General features: G+C 37.2%; 1 protein-coding gene across 7 annotated transcripts in view; it reads right to left on the bottom strand.

Annotated features, from left to right (window-relative positions):
* st18 (ST18 C2H2C-type zinc finger transcription factor) overlaps positions 1-12,996 on the bottom strand; it is a 248,617-nt gene that overhangs the window by 86,005 nt on the left and 149,616 nt on the right. For all 7 annotated transcript variants that reach the window (XM_062980374.1, XM_062980376.1, XM_062980375.1 and 4 more), the window contains 2 exons: positions 11,889-11,943; positions 6,750-6,780 (listed from right to left, as the gene is read on the bottom strand). In XM_062980374.1, coding sequence (XP_062836444.1) covers positions 6,750-6,780; positions 11,889-11,943 — 86 coding nt within the window. The remainder of the gene's footprint in view (positions 1-6,749; positions 6,781-11,888; positions 11,944-12,996) is intronic.

Raw genomic sequence — 12,996 nt, 5'->3', positions numbered from 1 at the left:
GTAGACACATATAATTCAATTCAATCTGCATTATATGATTCTACACTTACTAATATAATCCAGTTCAAACTGCATTATATGGTAGTGTAGATGAGGCCTCTGTCTCCATTGTTCCTACCTGTAAATGAAAAGAAAACTAATAAGGATAGGCTCAAGTGCATGCGGCTTTTGGAGGGTGACTTCTTCAAAACAATGCTTCCAGTTTTCATCAGAAGTGCAGCAAGGTTATGTTTTGCAAAATAATTTTCGCACACACCCAAATCTATTTTTCAAGTTTGATTACACATCAAAATAGGAAGAGTTCACCTAATATGATATGTGGAGATGGCTTGACCATGTGACAGGGCCTATATTTGCACCCTTAGTGACAATAGTAACAACAACCACATGGGACGTGTTTAAAGCCACTTAAATTTAGATCTCACTTAGACTTCTCAGAATTGTGATCCTGCACAATCAAATACTCAAGGTTTAGACTACAAACTGGGAGATACTTGATGTTTGCCTGCCCTTGTAACATTATGATCAGTTTCTTTATATACTCAAACCATCATAAAATGGTTTATGAGCTTGTACCTCTTAAACTGTGCCCTCTTTTTCTTTTGGTACAGTAGAGTCTCATTTATCCAGCATTCGTTTATCCAACATTCTGGATAATCCAACACAGTCTGTCTCTCACCTGGATCCACAGCTGTTTCTCTAGGTAGCAAGGACTGAACTTGTTACAGATTTAATTTCCAACAATGTTCTTAATGTAAGTTCATTTTATGCAATTCTATCTTTATTTGTAGTCAATTTGTTAGTAGTCAAAGTTTTTGTAGTCAATGTTTTCAATACATTGCAATGTTTTGGTGCTAAATTCGTAAATACAGTATTTACTACATAATGTTACTGTGTATTGAACTACTTTTTCTGTCGATTTGTTGTAAAACATGATGTTTTGGTGCTTAATTTGTAAAATCATAATGTAATTTGACATTTAATATGCTGTTCCTTAATCCCTCCTTATTATCCAGCATTTTCACTTATCCAACGATCTGCCGGCCCATTTATGTTGGATAAATGAGACTGTACTGTATTTAAGTAACATTCATGAGTTCAGCTAAAACAGAATTTGGTGCAATCCAAGTTTGTGTGATAGATTATTTCCAATAACTCTGACCAAACAAGTCTACTGACCAAGGAGTCAAGTGTTTTTTGGAAAACGCTACTCCTAAATGCCCGTAAGATTGATGCCACATAATAAGAAACATTCCCTGTCTGAAAGCTTTTGCTTAGATTTAGTCAATTGATCTGATATTCACCCAAGAAAATATGTAAAAAAAAAAAAGACTAAGACATTGAGAAGGATAGTTCTACCAATATTTGCTCCTAACATGCGAATATTTCTATCTACAGAGATGTGTTTTTCTTCTTTTTTCTGTTAAGGGTTCTTTAGTTATTAAACATTCATTTACTAACTGCAGTCTCACCTGAAAAAAAATAATTCTGCTTGATTCTATTGAATGTATATCAACATAACAGGTCCCAGCATGTTAACAAGGTAGAATAGAAGTTGCTGAAGAATGATACCTCACCATATTTAATCTTTTGTGCTATAATTTCATACACCAGTTGTCACAGATAAAAAACATTCTTCAGAAGTAGGAACTATGCCGAAAGTCTATGCAACATGGCCAGATGTTCATTCTAGTGCTGCAAGACTGTTGGCATGACTGATATTGCTGCTGGCCTGCTGCCTTACTCCTTCTATTTGGCTGATTGCAGAAAGGGTGATAGGCAGCTGTTACATCTCAACATGGAATCAGCCTTGCAGAGTTTCATAGGATTCAGCCTTCTCTTTTCTTCCTTGTCATGAATACATTCATGACACTCAGATAAGGAGCCCATTCATTCTACATAAATATAGCACAATGGCTTCCCAAAGCTAGCTAGCTGATGATATAGTGATTTGTTAGAGTCCAATGCCACCCATTATGAGGCTTCTCACATCACATAGGAATAGTAGTATGATTCCACTTTAGCTGTCATCACTGAACCCTAAGGAATCTTGGGGCTACTAGTTTGGCGAAGCTACTAGTTTGGAGTTCTCTGGCGAAACATTTTAAATCAATTTTCAAATTACAAACTCCAGGATTACAATGAAAGTTGCTATGGCAGTTAAAGTGGAACCACCATGCCGTAGATGTGTAGTGTGAATGGCTCCTTTGTGTAGCTGTAGAAATATGGATCTATATCCATAGGAATGGCTCTACCATAGATAATCTAGAAATATTTTTGCAAGGTGAGGAAGAGGCTGACAAACAAATTTCCTAGTAGAAATAAAGAAACAAGAACTGCATGAATTCATGTGCTTTCCTTAAAAAGAGAGAGAAGTGGAGTCCCCCCTTGGGGGTGAGAAGTGCGGGATATAAATGCCTGTAATAGTAAATAAATAAATAAATCATTGTTGAAATTTTGTCAATCAAAACAAAATAATAACAACAAATCAACAATGAACGATGGAAAGTGATTTGGCATAATGCTAAAATTAAATATTTGTAATGTAAGATGATACACAATAAATGCATCTGTTGATGGGTTTTATGTCTTTTCTTTAAGAAAATAGAGGGTGGTGAATGAAAAAATATCCCTGGATATACTTTGGAAGAAATTTTCTGGTAATCTTTAGAAGGTTCAAAATGTTTGGGCTTATTTGTGAAAGGCTTACTAGATTTTGTTTCACTTCAGTTATTGTTAATTTTGCATTGAAGGAATGTTGAAGATGTTGGACATATTGTTAGCTTTGTATGTTGTCAGCTCTACATGAAAATATTGGCTAAGAGATTTTTTTTCTGGCATAGGAACCCTATCCTACACTTTATTTCTATGTGATTCCTACCTCTGCTAATAAATTTCCTATTGAAGTAAAAGCTTGGACCATATCTACTTCATTAGCAAAGGTACCAACAAAATAAAGAAGTAATTAATTAAGAGAAAATGAAAATGAAAAGAAAATGCAGTATATATTCACTGAAAGATAATCCTGATTTCCCTTTAAAAACACATTGCGGAACTGGAAATTCATATCTTGGAGTAGAGACATAACATGGAGGAAAGTTTAATCACTCACTCACCCATTCTTTGCTTTATAACTTATATCTCAGAATCTTTTTCTGCTTGTGTTTCAAAATGCAAACAAGAGGCATAACACAAAAGGTAGGTTGGCAATTTTTATTCAGGAAGGTCACTCAAGGAAAAAAGTAAAGAGTGCCTTCCCGTTGTTTCTATACTTCAGTTTCCTTTCGTCCAAAGCAATTTAGGCTGGGTCTACACTGCCACATAATCCAGATTTTCAAAGCAGATAATCCATATTATTTGATTTGAATGAGATGATATGAGTCTACACTGCCATATAATCCAATTCAAAGCAGATACTCTGGATTTTATCTGGCAGTGTAGATGTGACCTTAGATAGACCTGAGTCCTATTGGTAGTCCCAATTAGATTTGTCACATGAAGTTCAAAACTATAAATTGACAGATAGGAAAACTGGTTTTTTTCTCTCTAGGCAGTCTTAATTGAAAAGAGAATAAACATTTGAGGGCACTTCTAAACTATACTAAAACCTGAGATGAAACAGGTTAATACAATCAGCTTCCTCTCAGGTTGTAGTCCCCACCCCAAACCCAAACCCCGTGCTTTCCTGGGAGTGATGACTAGATGGCATTCCAGATCAACCAAAGGTTGACCCGGGATGTCATCCAATCCCCCATTTCGACCACCAAAGTTACTGGAGAGGCCTCCCGGCAGCGCAGGCCTCTCTCTACAGTCCTCCTGATGTTTAGATATGACACATCAGGACGGAGAAGGGGGAATGTCTTTTGCACTTTGGCCCAGATCTGTTTTTAGCCTCCCGTTTTTAATATTTTATGCAGTATATTGATTTTTATGACTGTTTTACTGATGTTGATGTCTTATTGATGTGAAAAATTGTTTTTACTGTTTTATTGCTGTGATTGTACTTTTATGTCGGGCATGGCCCCATGTGAGCCGCTCCGAGTCCCTCCGGGGAGATGGGGCGGGGTATAAAAATAAAGTTGTTGTTATTATTATTATTATTATTATTATTATTATTATTATTATTAAATCCATCCTCCCCTTCCCCCATCTCCTGACATGCCATTTTCTCACAGAAGTCAGTTCACACAGGGCCCTCATATCTAAAAACCCAGACCTTAGTTTAAGGTCCAGATCTTTAGAGATGTTTAATTAATGTGGAACATACAGGGAAAACCCAGTTTACTCTGAATTAATTCACTTTTACCTGAGGCCCCTTCTACACTACCATATAAAATCCAGATTATGTGCTTTGAACTGGATTATATGGCAGCGTAGACTCATATAATCCAGCTCAAAGCAGATAAAGTGGATTATCTGCTTTGACAGCCTTGATTATATGGCAGTGTAGAAGGGGTCTGAGAAAAAAAGGTAGACCTGTGATTTTAATATCATCACTTTCCTTCACTGTGATTTTTAAAACATCTTTATTTATTTATTTATTTATTTATTTACAGTATTTATATTCCACCCTTCTCACCCCGAAGGGGACTCAGGGCAGATCACATTATATACATATAGGGCAAACATTCAATGCCCATATGCACATAGAACCGAGACAGAGACAGACACAGAGGCAATTTAACCTTCTCCTGAGGGGATGTTCGATTCTGGCCACAGGGGGGAGCAGCTGCTTCATCATCCACTGTGATGGCACTTCCTCATTCCAACGTCGTAAATTAGTTAAATTTGCCTCCCCACTTTATAAGTGGTACTTTATTTCCTACTTTATAGATGCAACTATCTTTCGGGTTGCTAGGTCAGCAACGAGCAGGGGCTATTTTTTATTTTTTAATTGATGGGTGCTCACCCCGCCACGGGCTGGCCTCAAACTCATGACCTCATGGTCAGAGTGATTTATTGCAGCAGGCTGCTCACCAGCCTGCGCCACAGCCTGGCCCACTTCATCTTTGCCTGAAGTGAAGCTTTGGAAGCTGGCATGAAGTATTTTGTGCTTTTTAGTTGGCGCATAATGGTATCACTAGTTTTGTGAGTTTTCTTTGAGTTGGAATTGTCAATAAACTTCGATTCTTAGTCCCAAGGTTTTAAGTACATTTAACTAACATCAGATTTAAAATATTCTTACAAAGTTTGTGGTGGCAGTAATTAGAAATCACAAATCAGGATATATTCAAGGTAATATAATCGTATTACCTTATATGTGTTTGGTATCAGATCTTTCCCCAAATGCTATGTAATATGAAGGCTAAATTTCTCAAAGATTTCTAGTATGTGTCCTTGCAACATGCTAGACTCAACTGCTTCAGAACAGGAGGTGAGGGACTGGGATGTTTTGGTTTTTCATCTTGAGCAATGGTGGGCATCTTTTCTTCTACATAATATGCTTATATACTATTTTACCTAATGTGTTTATTGACCCAGTAATAACACAAGGACAAATCAGAATTATGCAGCCTGCTTTACTGTTCCTGCACATATTTACACATTCATCATTTTAATAAAATGCCTGGCAAGGGAATAGGTGACCTAGCTAAACAGTGGCAGCCACATTAAAAGAAAAGTTCTTGTTAGAAGCAGAGATGGAGGACACTAACTATTTCACTGTCTATACACTTTTCTCACCTGCTTCCATGTCAGTTTTTAAATTCTTGTATGTTTTTCTCCTAATTCATATATTCATGCATTTAACCTAATATAGATTTTTCTACCCATTTCATTTAATATCCACATTTTTGTTCTCTTAATACTATTCCCTTGTCATACATCTCACCCAGTGTGTACATCGTTTAGCTTTATTTCCCTTAGTCTATACAGCTTTGACTAGGACTTGATATATAATTCTGAAGATAGCTAATGAAGAAATGAACACAGTTGCATTCTGTGTCTCAGTATCCATATATGAGTTCATAAAGTAGGCTTTCAGATCATATTAAAATATAAACAACATCCTTCTCCACTATTCCTAGTTACACAACCTTGAGGTTTCCCAGAGTCACTGACTATATAGTTGTTTGTTAGTGCCATCTATCACAAGACCTTTCATACTACACAGTAATACTACGATTCCACTTTAACTTATGAAATCCTTGGGTTAGCAAGCTACGAGCAGGGGAGTGGTTTCTTTGATCCATTTTTCAATATGAACAGAAAACGTGCTTCCTAAACTCATACATGGGTTTTGATGCAATTTTTCATATTTTTCATTTGCTGTCCTCTGCATTATATCAACCTGTAGTCAAAGAATGTAGTGCTACAGTTATGTAGTTATGTAGTGGGAAGGGTTCATAGATAATGTAAATGTGTGTGCACGCATGTATGCAACTTTTTACATACATTTCCATGCATAACGGTTTGACGTGACAGAAGTCAAGCTGTGACAGAAGAAAGGCCATAAATTAGCTCTTGTTCAGAAAATCAGTGCAAAGAACTCAATGGGGAAAGACATCTATTGAGAAACAAACAGCACTACCTAATGAACATTTTCTTTTTACATGGGCCTTTGGTAAGCTGTAATGGTTTAGAGGCCTTTCAAGACCTTTCTTCCCCAAATACTTATTTTAAAAAATGTCTAAGTGCTGTGAACAAAACCTTGTATTTTTTGCTGTGGTTTTTATATTAATGATACAAACATAAATGCCTGATATTATCCCATGCAAGAAAGCTTGGAGTGAAATTTCTGAAGTCTTTACCTGAGCTCTTGTGCTATCGAATCCACGTGTGCTGTTAAAAAAAGATAGAAAGAGAAAGAGAAAATTACATCAGTTTACAGGTATATAGTTCTGTGCACCTGCCTATTTTCAATGAGAGGAGAGAGATTTGAAAAACACCAGCGAGTCTTTATTGCCTCCTAACTGGAGGATTATTGCTGTTAGTGGCAATTGCCAGACTAATGTGCAATTTGTGTGATTACTTTAAAACAAAGGCAAGATCTCTGTACACAGTGAGGCTGCTGTTGTTCACTGGAGAAAAATCAGCATTGTACCATTTCTTCTTTTTTTTAAAAAAAAGTTATAAAAGCTGCACCACGAGAAAGTTTTATTTTCCTGCATGGATTATTTGATTTGGGAATGGAGAAAGCTGGTGTTTACAAATACTTGCCCCCATAAGGCTACCAAACATATTGAAAAAGTCAACAGGTGGTTCTAAAGATTACTCATGTTGCACAGACCACATCCGTTGTCCCACTTCTGGGAAAATGCTGTTGCTCTATTAAGCCTGTGTGTATGTCACAGAGAAGCATTTTAAGCCCCTAAATATGTTTAACTAGCTGGCTAAATGAGAGAGATCACCTTTTAAATGTTTAAAGAAAGTATGGCAGTACATTAACTCTGATTAGAAACTGCTAAATGAAACCCAGCCAGTTTAGTCGGTAGCTCCCCACAGACTCCATCTAATGGAAGCTCGCAACAATGTTCAGATATGCAGCAGTAACTTCATTATGCTGTTGCAATTACTCACATCATTTGGGGATTGATCCTGATCTCACTGAACTGTATGGAAATGCTGCCACTCACATCTATGAGGGCAAAATAAGCTCTTAAAATAAACATTGACATAAATACATAGAGAGTAATTTAAGTGGTTTGTCCTACGACATCATTTGATTAGATTGCTCCCACCATTTCAGGCTCATTTTATTGCAAAGATTATGGGATTTTATAATTTCTTTTTCTAGGGTGAGGGGAAATGTCCCTTTACAAAATTCCAGGGATTTATTTTTGAATGCATTTAAAATACCAGCACCCATTTCCTTCCTAACAGTTGATTAAAAGGGGGATATTTGAGAGCCAATCTAGACTATTTTATGTACACATTAGAGCGGGTGGGAGCGGAGGCTTTATTTTTGAGAATGCATTATTTGGGGTTATGTGTCAGCAGTCAAAATAGCATATGCAAAGTGTCCCAAGTTAAAATGTCAGAGCCAAATGTCATCAGCAACAGGGCAAAGCTAATAGGAGGGTCCAGCAATAAGCATGGGTGGAGCTAAATTGTTTTTCCTCTCTTCTTCCACCACTTTTTCACCACAGTTCTGAGATTTACATGCCTTTCTCTCCTTCTTCATACCTCTCCCTTTCTCACTGCCCACCTGGTTGTTTCACAACACGAACATTGTGCTTGTCCAGGGTGTCAACTGATGGTTTGCAGACATGGGTTTGAAGATGACTTTGGAAATCAAACTGAATGCTTCATATGTCCCTAGAGCCACATGTTTCTCACCGTTCTTTCACCCCATGTCTCAGTGGTAAGCAGGAGATGGAGATGTTTTCTCATTCAGTCTGATCCTTCTGTTCTTCAGTAAAACCATTTCTACAAACATGGTGAATAGGTGCGGCTAGAGTAGATTCCATTTTCAAATGGTGCATGGCTGTTCAAAAGTAGGAAGTAAAGCTTTCTTCTCTCCTATCAAGACAAGTCTCTTCCTTCTTTTGTTTTTTTAAGCAACATTGAAATTCATAATTTGCTAGTTAGTAGCTTGTTGTGAAAAGCCGCTTGTCTGAGTAACTACAGCTGCCATGTGCCCCCCTTGCCTGCAGGAATTGTGTAATGGCATTTCATAAGTCAGAAAATTCCCATACCAGAAGACAAGGCACATAGCAATTCATCCATATAGAGTGCATGACAATTGTTTTTGTGACAGCTATTCCACAGATTGAAATATTCAATGCTGCTTTTCCTCCAATGACCTTAAGGTGCTTTGCATGGCTCCCCTGAACTCCCCCCATTTTTATCCTTTCAACAATTATGGCTGAGATAAAGTTGTTGGTCTAAGATCACCCAGTGGCTTAGTTTAGCCTTGATCTATATCTTACAAGACCCAGTTTAGCATTCAAACCACAATATAAAATGATTCTGGTTCAGGGATTGTGAAGGCACACTGGGGGGAAATGGCTATCTCTAGGTCTGGCTACCCAAGTGGCGTTCAGTTTACCCTTTAATTATACCTCAAACCCCAAAGTAAACACTCTTGAAGCTGGTTAAAGATAACCAAAAATATGTTTATTAAACACAGGAAATAGTCCTTTTACTGTATTAGAAATAATATGAGGTAAAATCACTGAAATTATACAGAAATAAAACTATATTGATAGAGAATGAAGGCTATAAAGACTATAAGAGATAAGCACACAAGCTATGAGGAAACTATAAGGTAATGACTATAGGGTATGTACAAGGCTATAATAAGCACTATCTGTAATGGCTATGAGGGTAAACTATGAGATAAGTACAAGGCTATGATAAGCACTATCTATAATGACTATAATGACTATGAGGTGAACTATAAGCTATACTCTTGGTAAGTACATAAGGTAAGTACTTCACTATGAGGTATGCTATGTAAGCTATAGGTAAATACTAGCTATGAAATAACTATAAGGTGATAAGCTATAAGGTAAGTACATAAGCTATGAGGTAAACTATCAGTTTTGCTATCTTTGAGGTAAGTACCTAAACTATGACCTATGTGGTAAGTACATGATTTATGTTGCCTGTATGAATTTGCCAGGTCAAAGAACCCAGACCAAATCCTAAGACCTATCTCTAAGAGGTTTTACTCAGGAATGCCAAAGGAGGGGGAAAAGCCTCTAGAGCCTAGCTCACAGGCTGAACCATCTCATCCAAACCTACAGGGGAGTCCCAAGCTCCACCCCCAAAACAGGAGCCAATGGAACATTCCACCCAAGAACAGCAAAGCAGGAAATAGGCCAGTAAGACATCACAGGGATGGAACGTTATTTTCCACAACTATGAGCCTTACATACAGGGATGCTGGAATAAGTAAAGTGGCTCTACATTTTTGAAGCAGCGTAATCTTAAAAAACCTTTTAAAAAAACACCTCAGAACATTATAATGGAAGGAAAGAAGCATCTCATGTAGTTGATATTGAGAGAGCATATCCATTTAATCTATGTTAATACCACTCCTATTTCAAATTGCTTTGAGAAGTATGTCCAAATGAGAGATGGGTGAGCAGGCTGCTGTTCACTTTTTTGAACCTTCACAGAAAATGAGGATTTGATCTGACCACTCATAAATCCCTAGTGCCCTCTCATTCCATTTCCACTGTTATAGTGCAACACCTATATCCATGGGGGATACATTCCCAGACTTCATGTGAATATGCAAATCATTTGATCCCTATTTAAATGAAAGACTTCTGGTCCAAGAATACCACGGAGTCATACTAGAGGGCCTAGAACAGGTCCAAAGATGACATATTTTGTCAGATATGGATAAATAAAACCATGGATACCAATCAAATAGATACAGGAGTCATACTATACTAGTGTGTGACTAGACAACCAGGGACGAGTTTCATTATTGCTGGCAGGAAAAGAAACATAGTTACTCCTTTGTTGGTTGCTAATATAGCAGTGGTTCTCAACCTGTGGGTACCCAGATGTTTTCACCTTCAACTCCCAGAAACAGCTGGTAAACTGGCTGGTATTTCTGAGAGTTGTAGGCCAAAACACCTGGAGACCCACAGGTTGAGAACCACTGTACTAGAGTCTTCTTCTGTGTGCTAATTACTTTTAGAGAAATTGCTGGTGGAATCAGAAAGCAGGAAGGATACAAGTGGGAATAAACAAAACTGAAAGATCTGCTTATATGGTCTGCACATATTTCAGTGGTTGCCTGTCTGCCTACCGACACTAGTAGTGAGCTGGGCTTGGGAAAGATGAGAATATATAGAATTCCCCTATCAGTGTCCATTCTGTATGTGGGAAAGCTGGGAGTTATAGTCCAAAAATGTAACCTGAACTCTGGAAATGAGATTGAATCAGATTGTGTAGCTGTGGTATCTCAGGGAAAGAAATTGGTAAATTCCAGTTATGAATTAGAGCATCACCCAAAAGATATCCTTGATTCTATTCTGTTTATCATATTAATTGTTCAGGAAACATATTTTGTGTTCTGTATTGCAAATATACACACTATATTATCTGTGCAACATTCATACATAGAATCAATAAACAGATCTTTCAAAGCCACTTTATATAGTGTGGAGTGTGAACATATCATCACATTGACTAGTAAGGATGGAATAGATTAGCATTGCATTTAGTTATTTAAGTTCTGCTGCAAACTTTGCAACTCCAGTCTACTTCAGATGAAAGTAAAATATCCCAATTTATTTAATTTTACATTTGCCCGTTCCCCACTCACAATTAAGGGTCACAAAAAACATTATCCATTATAATAAAAACTTATTTTCCTTAAGGGGTTGCATTACTAGTCAATCATGTTTTCCAGATGTTTAGATCATTAAGGGGCCTTTTAATCTCAATATTACATTGCCATCTGTTCTTTATCCAAGGAGAATCCTCCCCCCATAAAGTTTTAACTTTTTATCCTACATTTGAAAATATAAATTTAAAATTGCTCAGAATGTTACAGTGTTTTTAGATTGAAGATCTGATTATTAAATATACTTGAAAAATGCTTATGGTAGAATTAATTTATCAGAGGCAGAACACATTAAAATATTATTTACTTAAAGCAGCATTTTAGGGGATCATTGCCATTTTGGCCAGGGTAAAATATTATATAACCTTTTTCATAGTCAAAGTTGTTCTCTGTTAAAGTATAGCATCAGTTGGATTTTTACATTATCTGTGTCATATATCTGTGACATTTTGTTCTTGTTTGCACTCCCCCCACATCTAACAACTTTTCACTTCCTAATGTCTGCAGTTTGTGTCCTGATTAAAATGAGCCCTAAGGAAGGCATGGACTCATTGACGACACATTTGGGACCATGAGCAGAAATCATTACATTTCATGCTAAGATGGGCACAGGGTCATAGAAGGGGATCTTCCAACTCACCCTTGGTGCCTCCTGAATGTGTGCGTAGCTTTTTATCTTCTCCATCTGCATCCATCTGAAAAAGTAAGACAATATTTTCAGCTAACACTATTGGATATTGACAGTGACAGTAGGAGAATTGTTCTAAGAACCTATTGATCTTGTTCCTGCCCATCTGTAAGCAACCTTTAAGTATAGTTCAGAATGGAAAAAATTGTATTGTTTATTCATTAGTAAGTATTCTTTCAGAATGTATCTACAAAAGGCCATCAGAAATCCGACCCCACCTCCCAGCAGTGTCAGTTGGATAACCAACCAATGGGGCAACAGTCTGCAATAATAGGCTCTGCAACACAGGAGCTGCAGTACAAACAGTTGTATCAACTTGTCAAAACCCTGAAGATTTTTTTTAGGAATGCCCAAAACAAAGCCACGTGGAAGTGACAGGCAAACAAACCCTACAAATTCTGCCTCCTGAACCCCCCATCATGTTTGTTACGTGTTTTAAAATAAGAAAATAACAAATATTGTATACATACACATTCACATAGAAGAATAAAAAAGAAAGATTAACATTAAAATGGTAGAAGCACAAAGTTTTGGTAAGGAAGCTCATTTGAGGCAACAAAATGTATGTTGACCAGTGTAACAGCAAGGCAAGACCTGCACATTCACATGGAATAATAATAATAATAATAATAATAATAATAATAATAATAATAATCAAGATCAACTTTAAAATAGTAGAAGAACAAAGCGCAAAGTGAAGAGGCAGAAATATCATTTTCTTCATACTGTACTCATTCCAGCCTCCCTCCCTCTCCCTCTCTCTCTTCATGAAGCCAAACAGACCAGGAAGAAAAACTACACAAAATCAACTAACCCAAAGTTCCTCAAAGCGGACAAGAGAAAAGCAGACAGCAATATCCCAAAACAGACAAGAGCACAAGGCACAGAGGCTGCTCCCTCGAAGTCCTAAAGCCCTGTACTCTTTTGCTGGTGCTCCCTTTGGCACTAGCACTTAACTCAAAACACTGCTCTTATGTCAAAACAAAACCTGGGCCAAGCAACAGCTTAAGTTGGTATGCTCTTAAATAAAGGTTTTATTATAACTGCTGCAGTCTAGAAA

Source organism: Anolis carolinensis, chromosome 4, assembly GCF_035594765.1.
Source record: "Anolis carolinensis isolate JA03-04 chromosome 4, rAnoCar3.1.pri, whole genome shotgun sequence".
In the NCBI taxonomy this organism is placed as follows: Eukaryota; Metazoa; Chordata; class Lepidosauria; order Squamata; family Dactyloidae; genus Anolis; species Anolis carolinensis.
The sequence above is the reverse complement of the archived record's forward strand: the minus strand, read 5'-3'. Positions and strand labels throughout refer to the sequence as shown.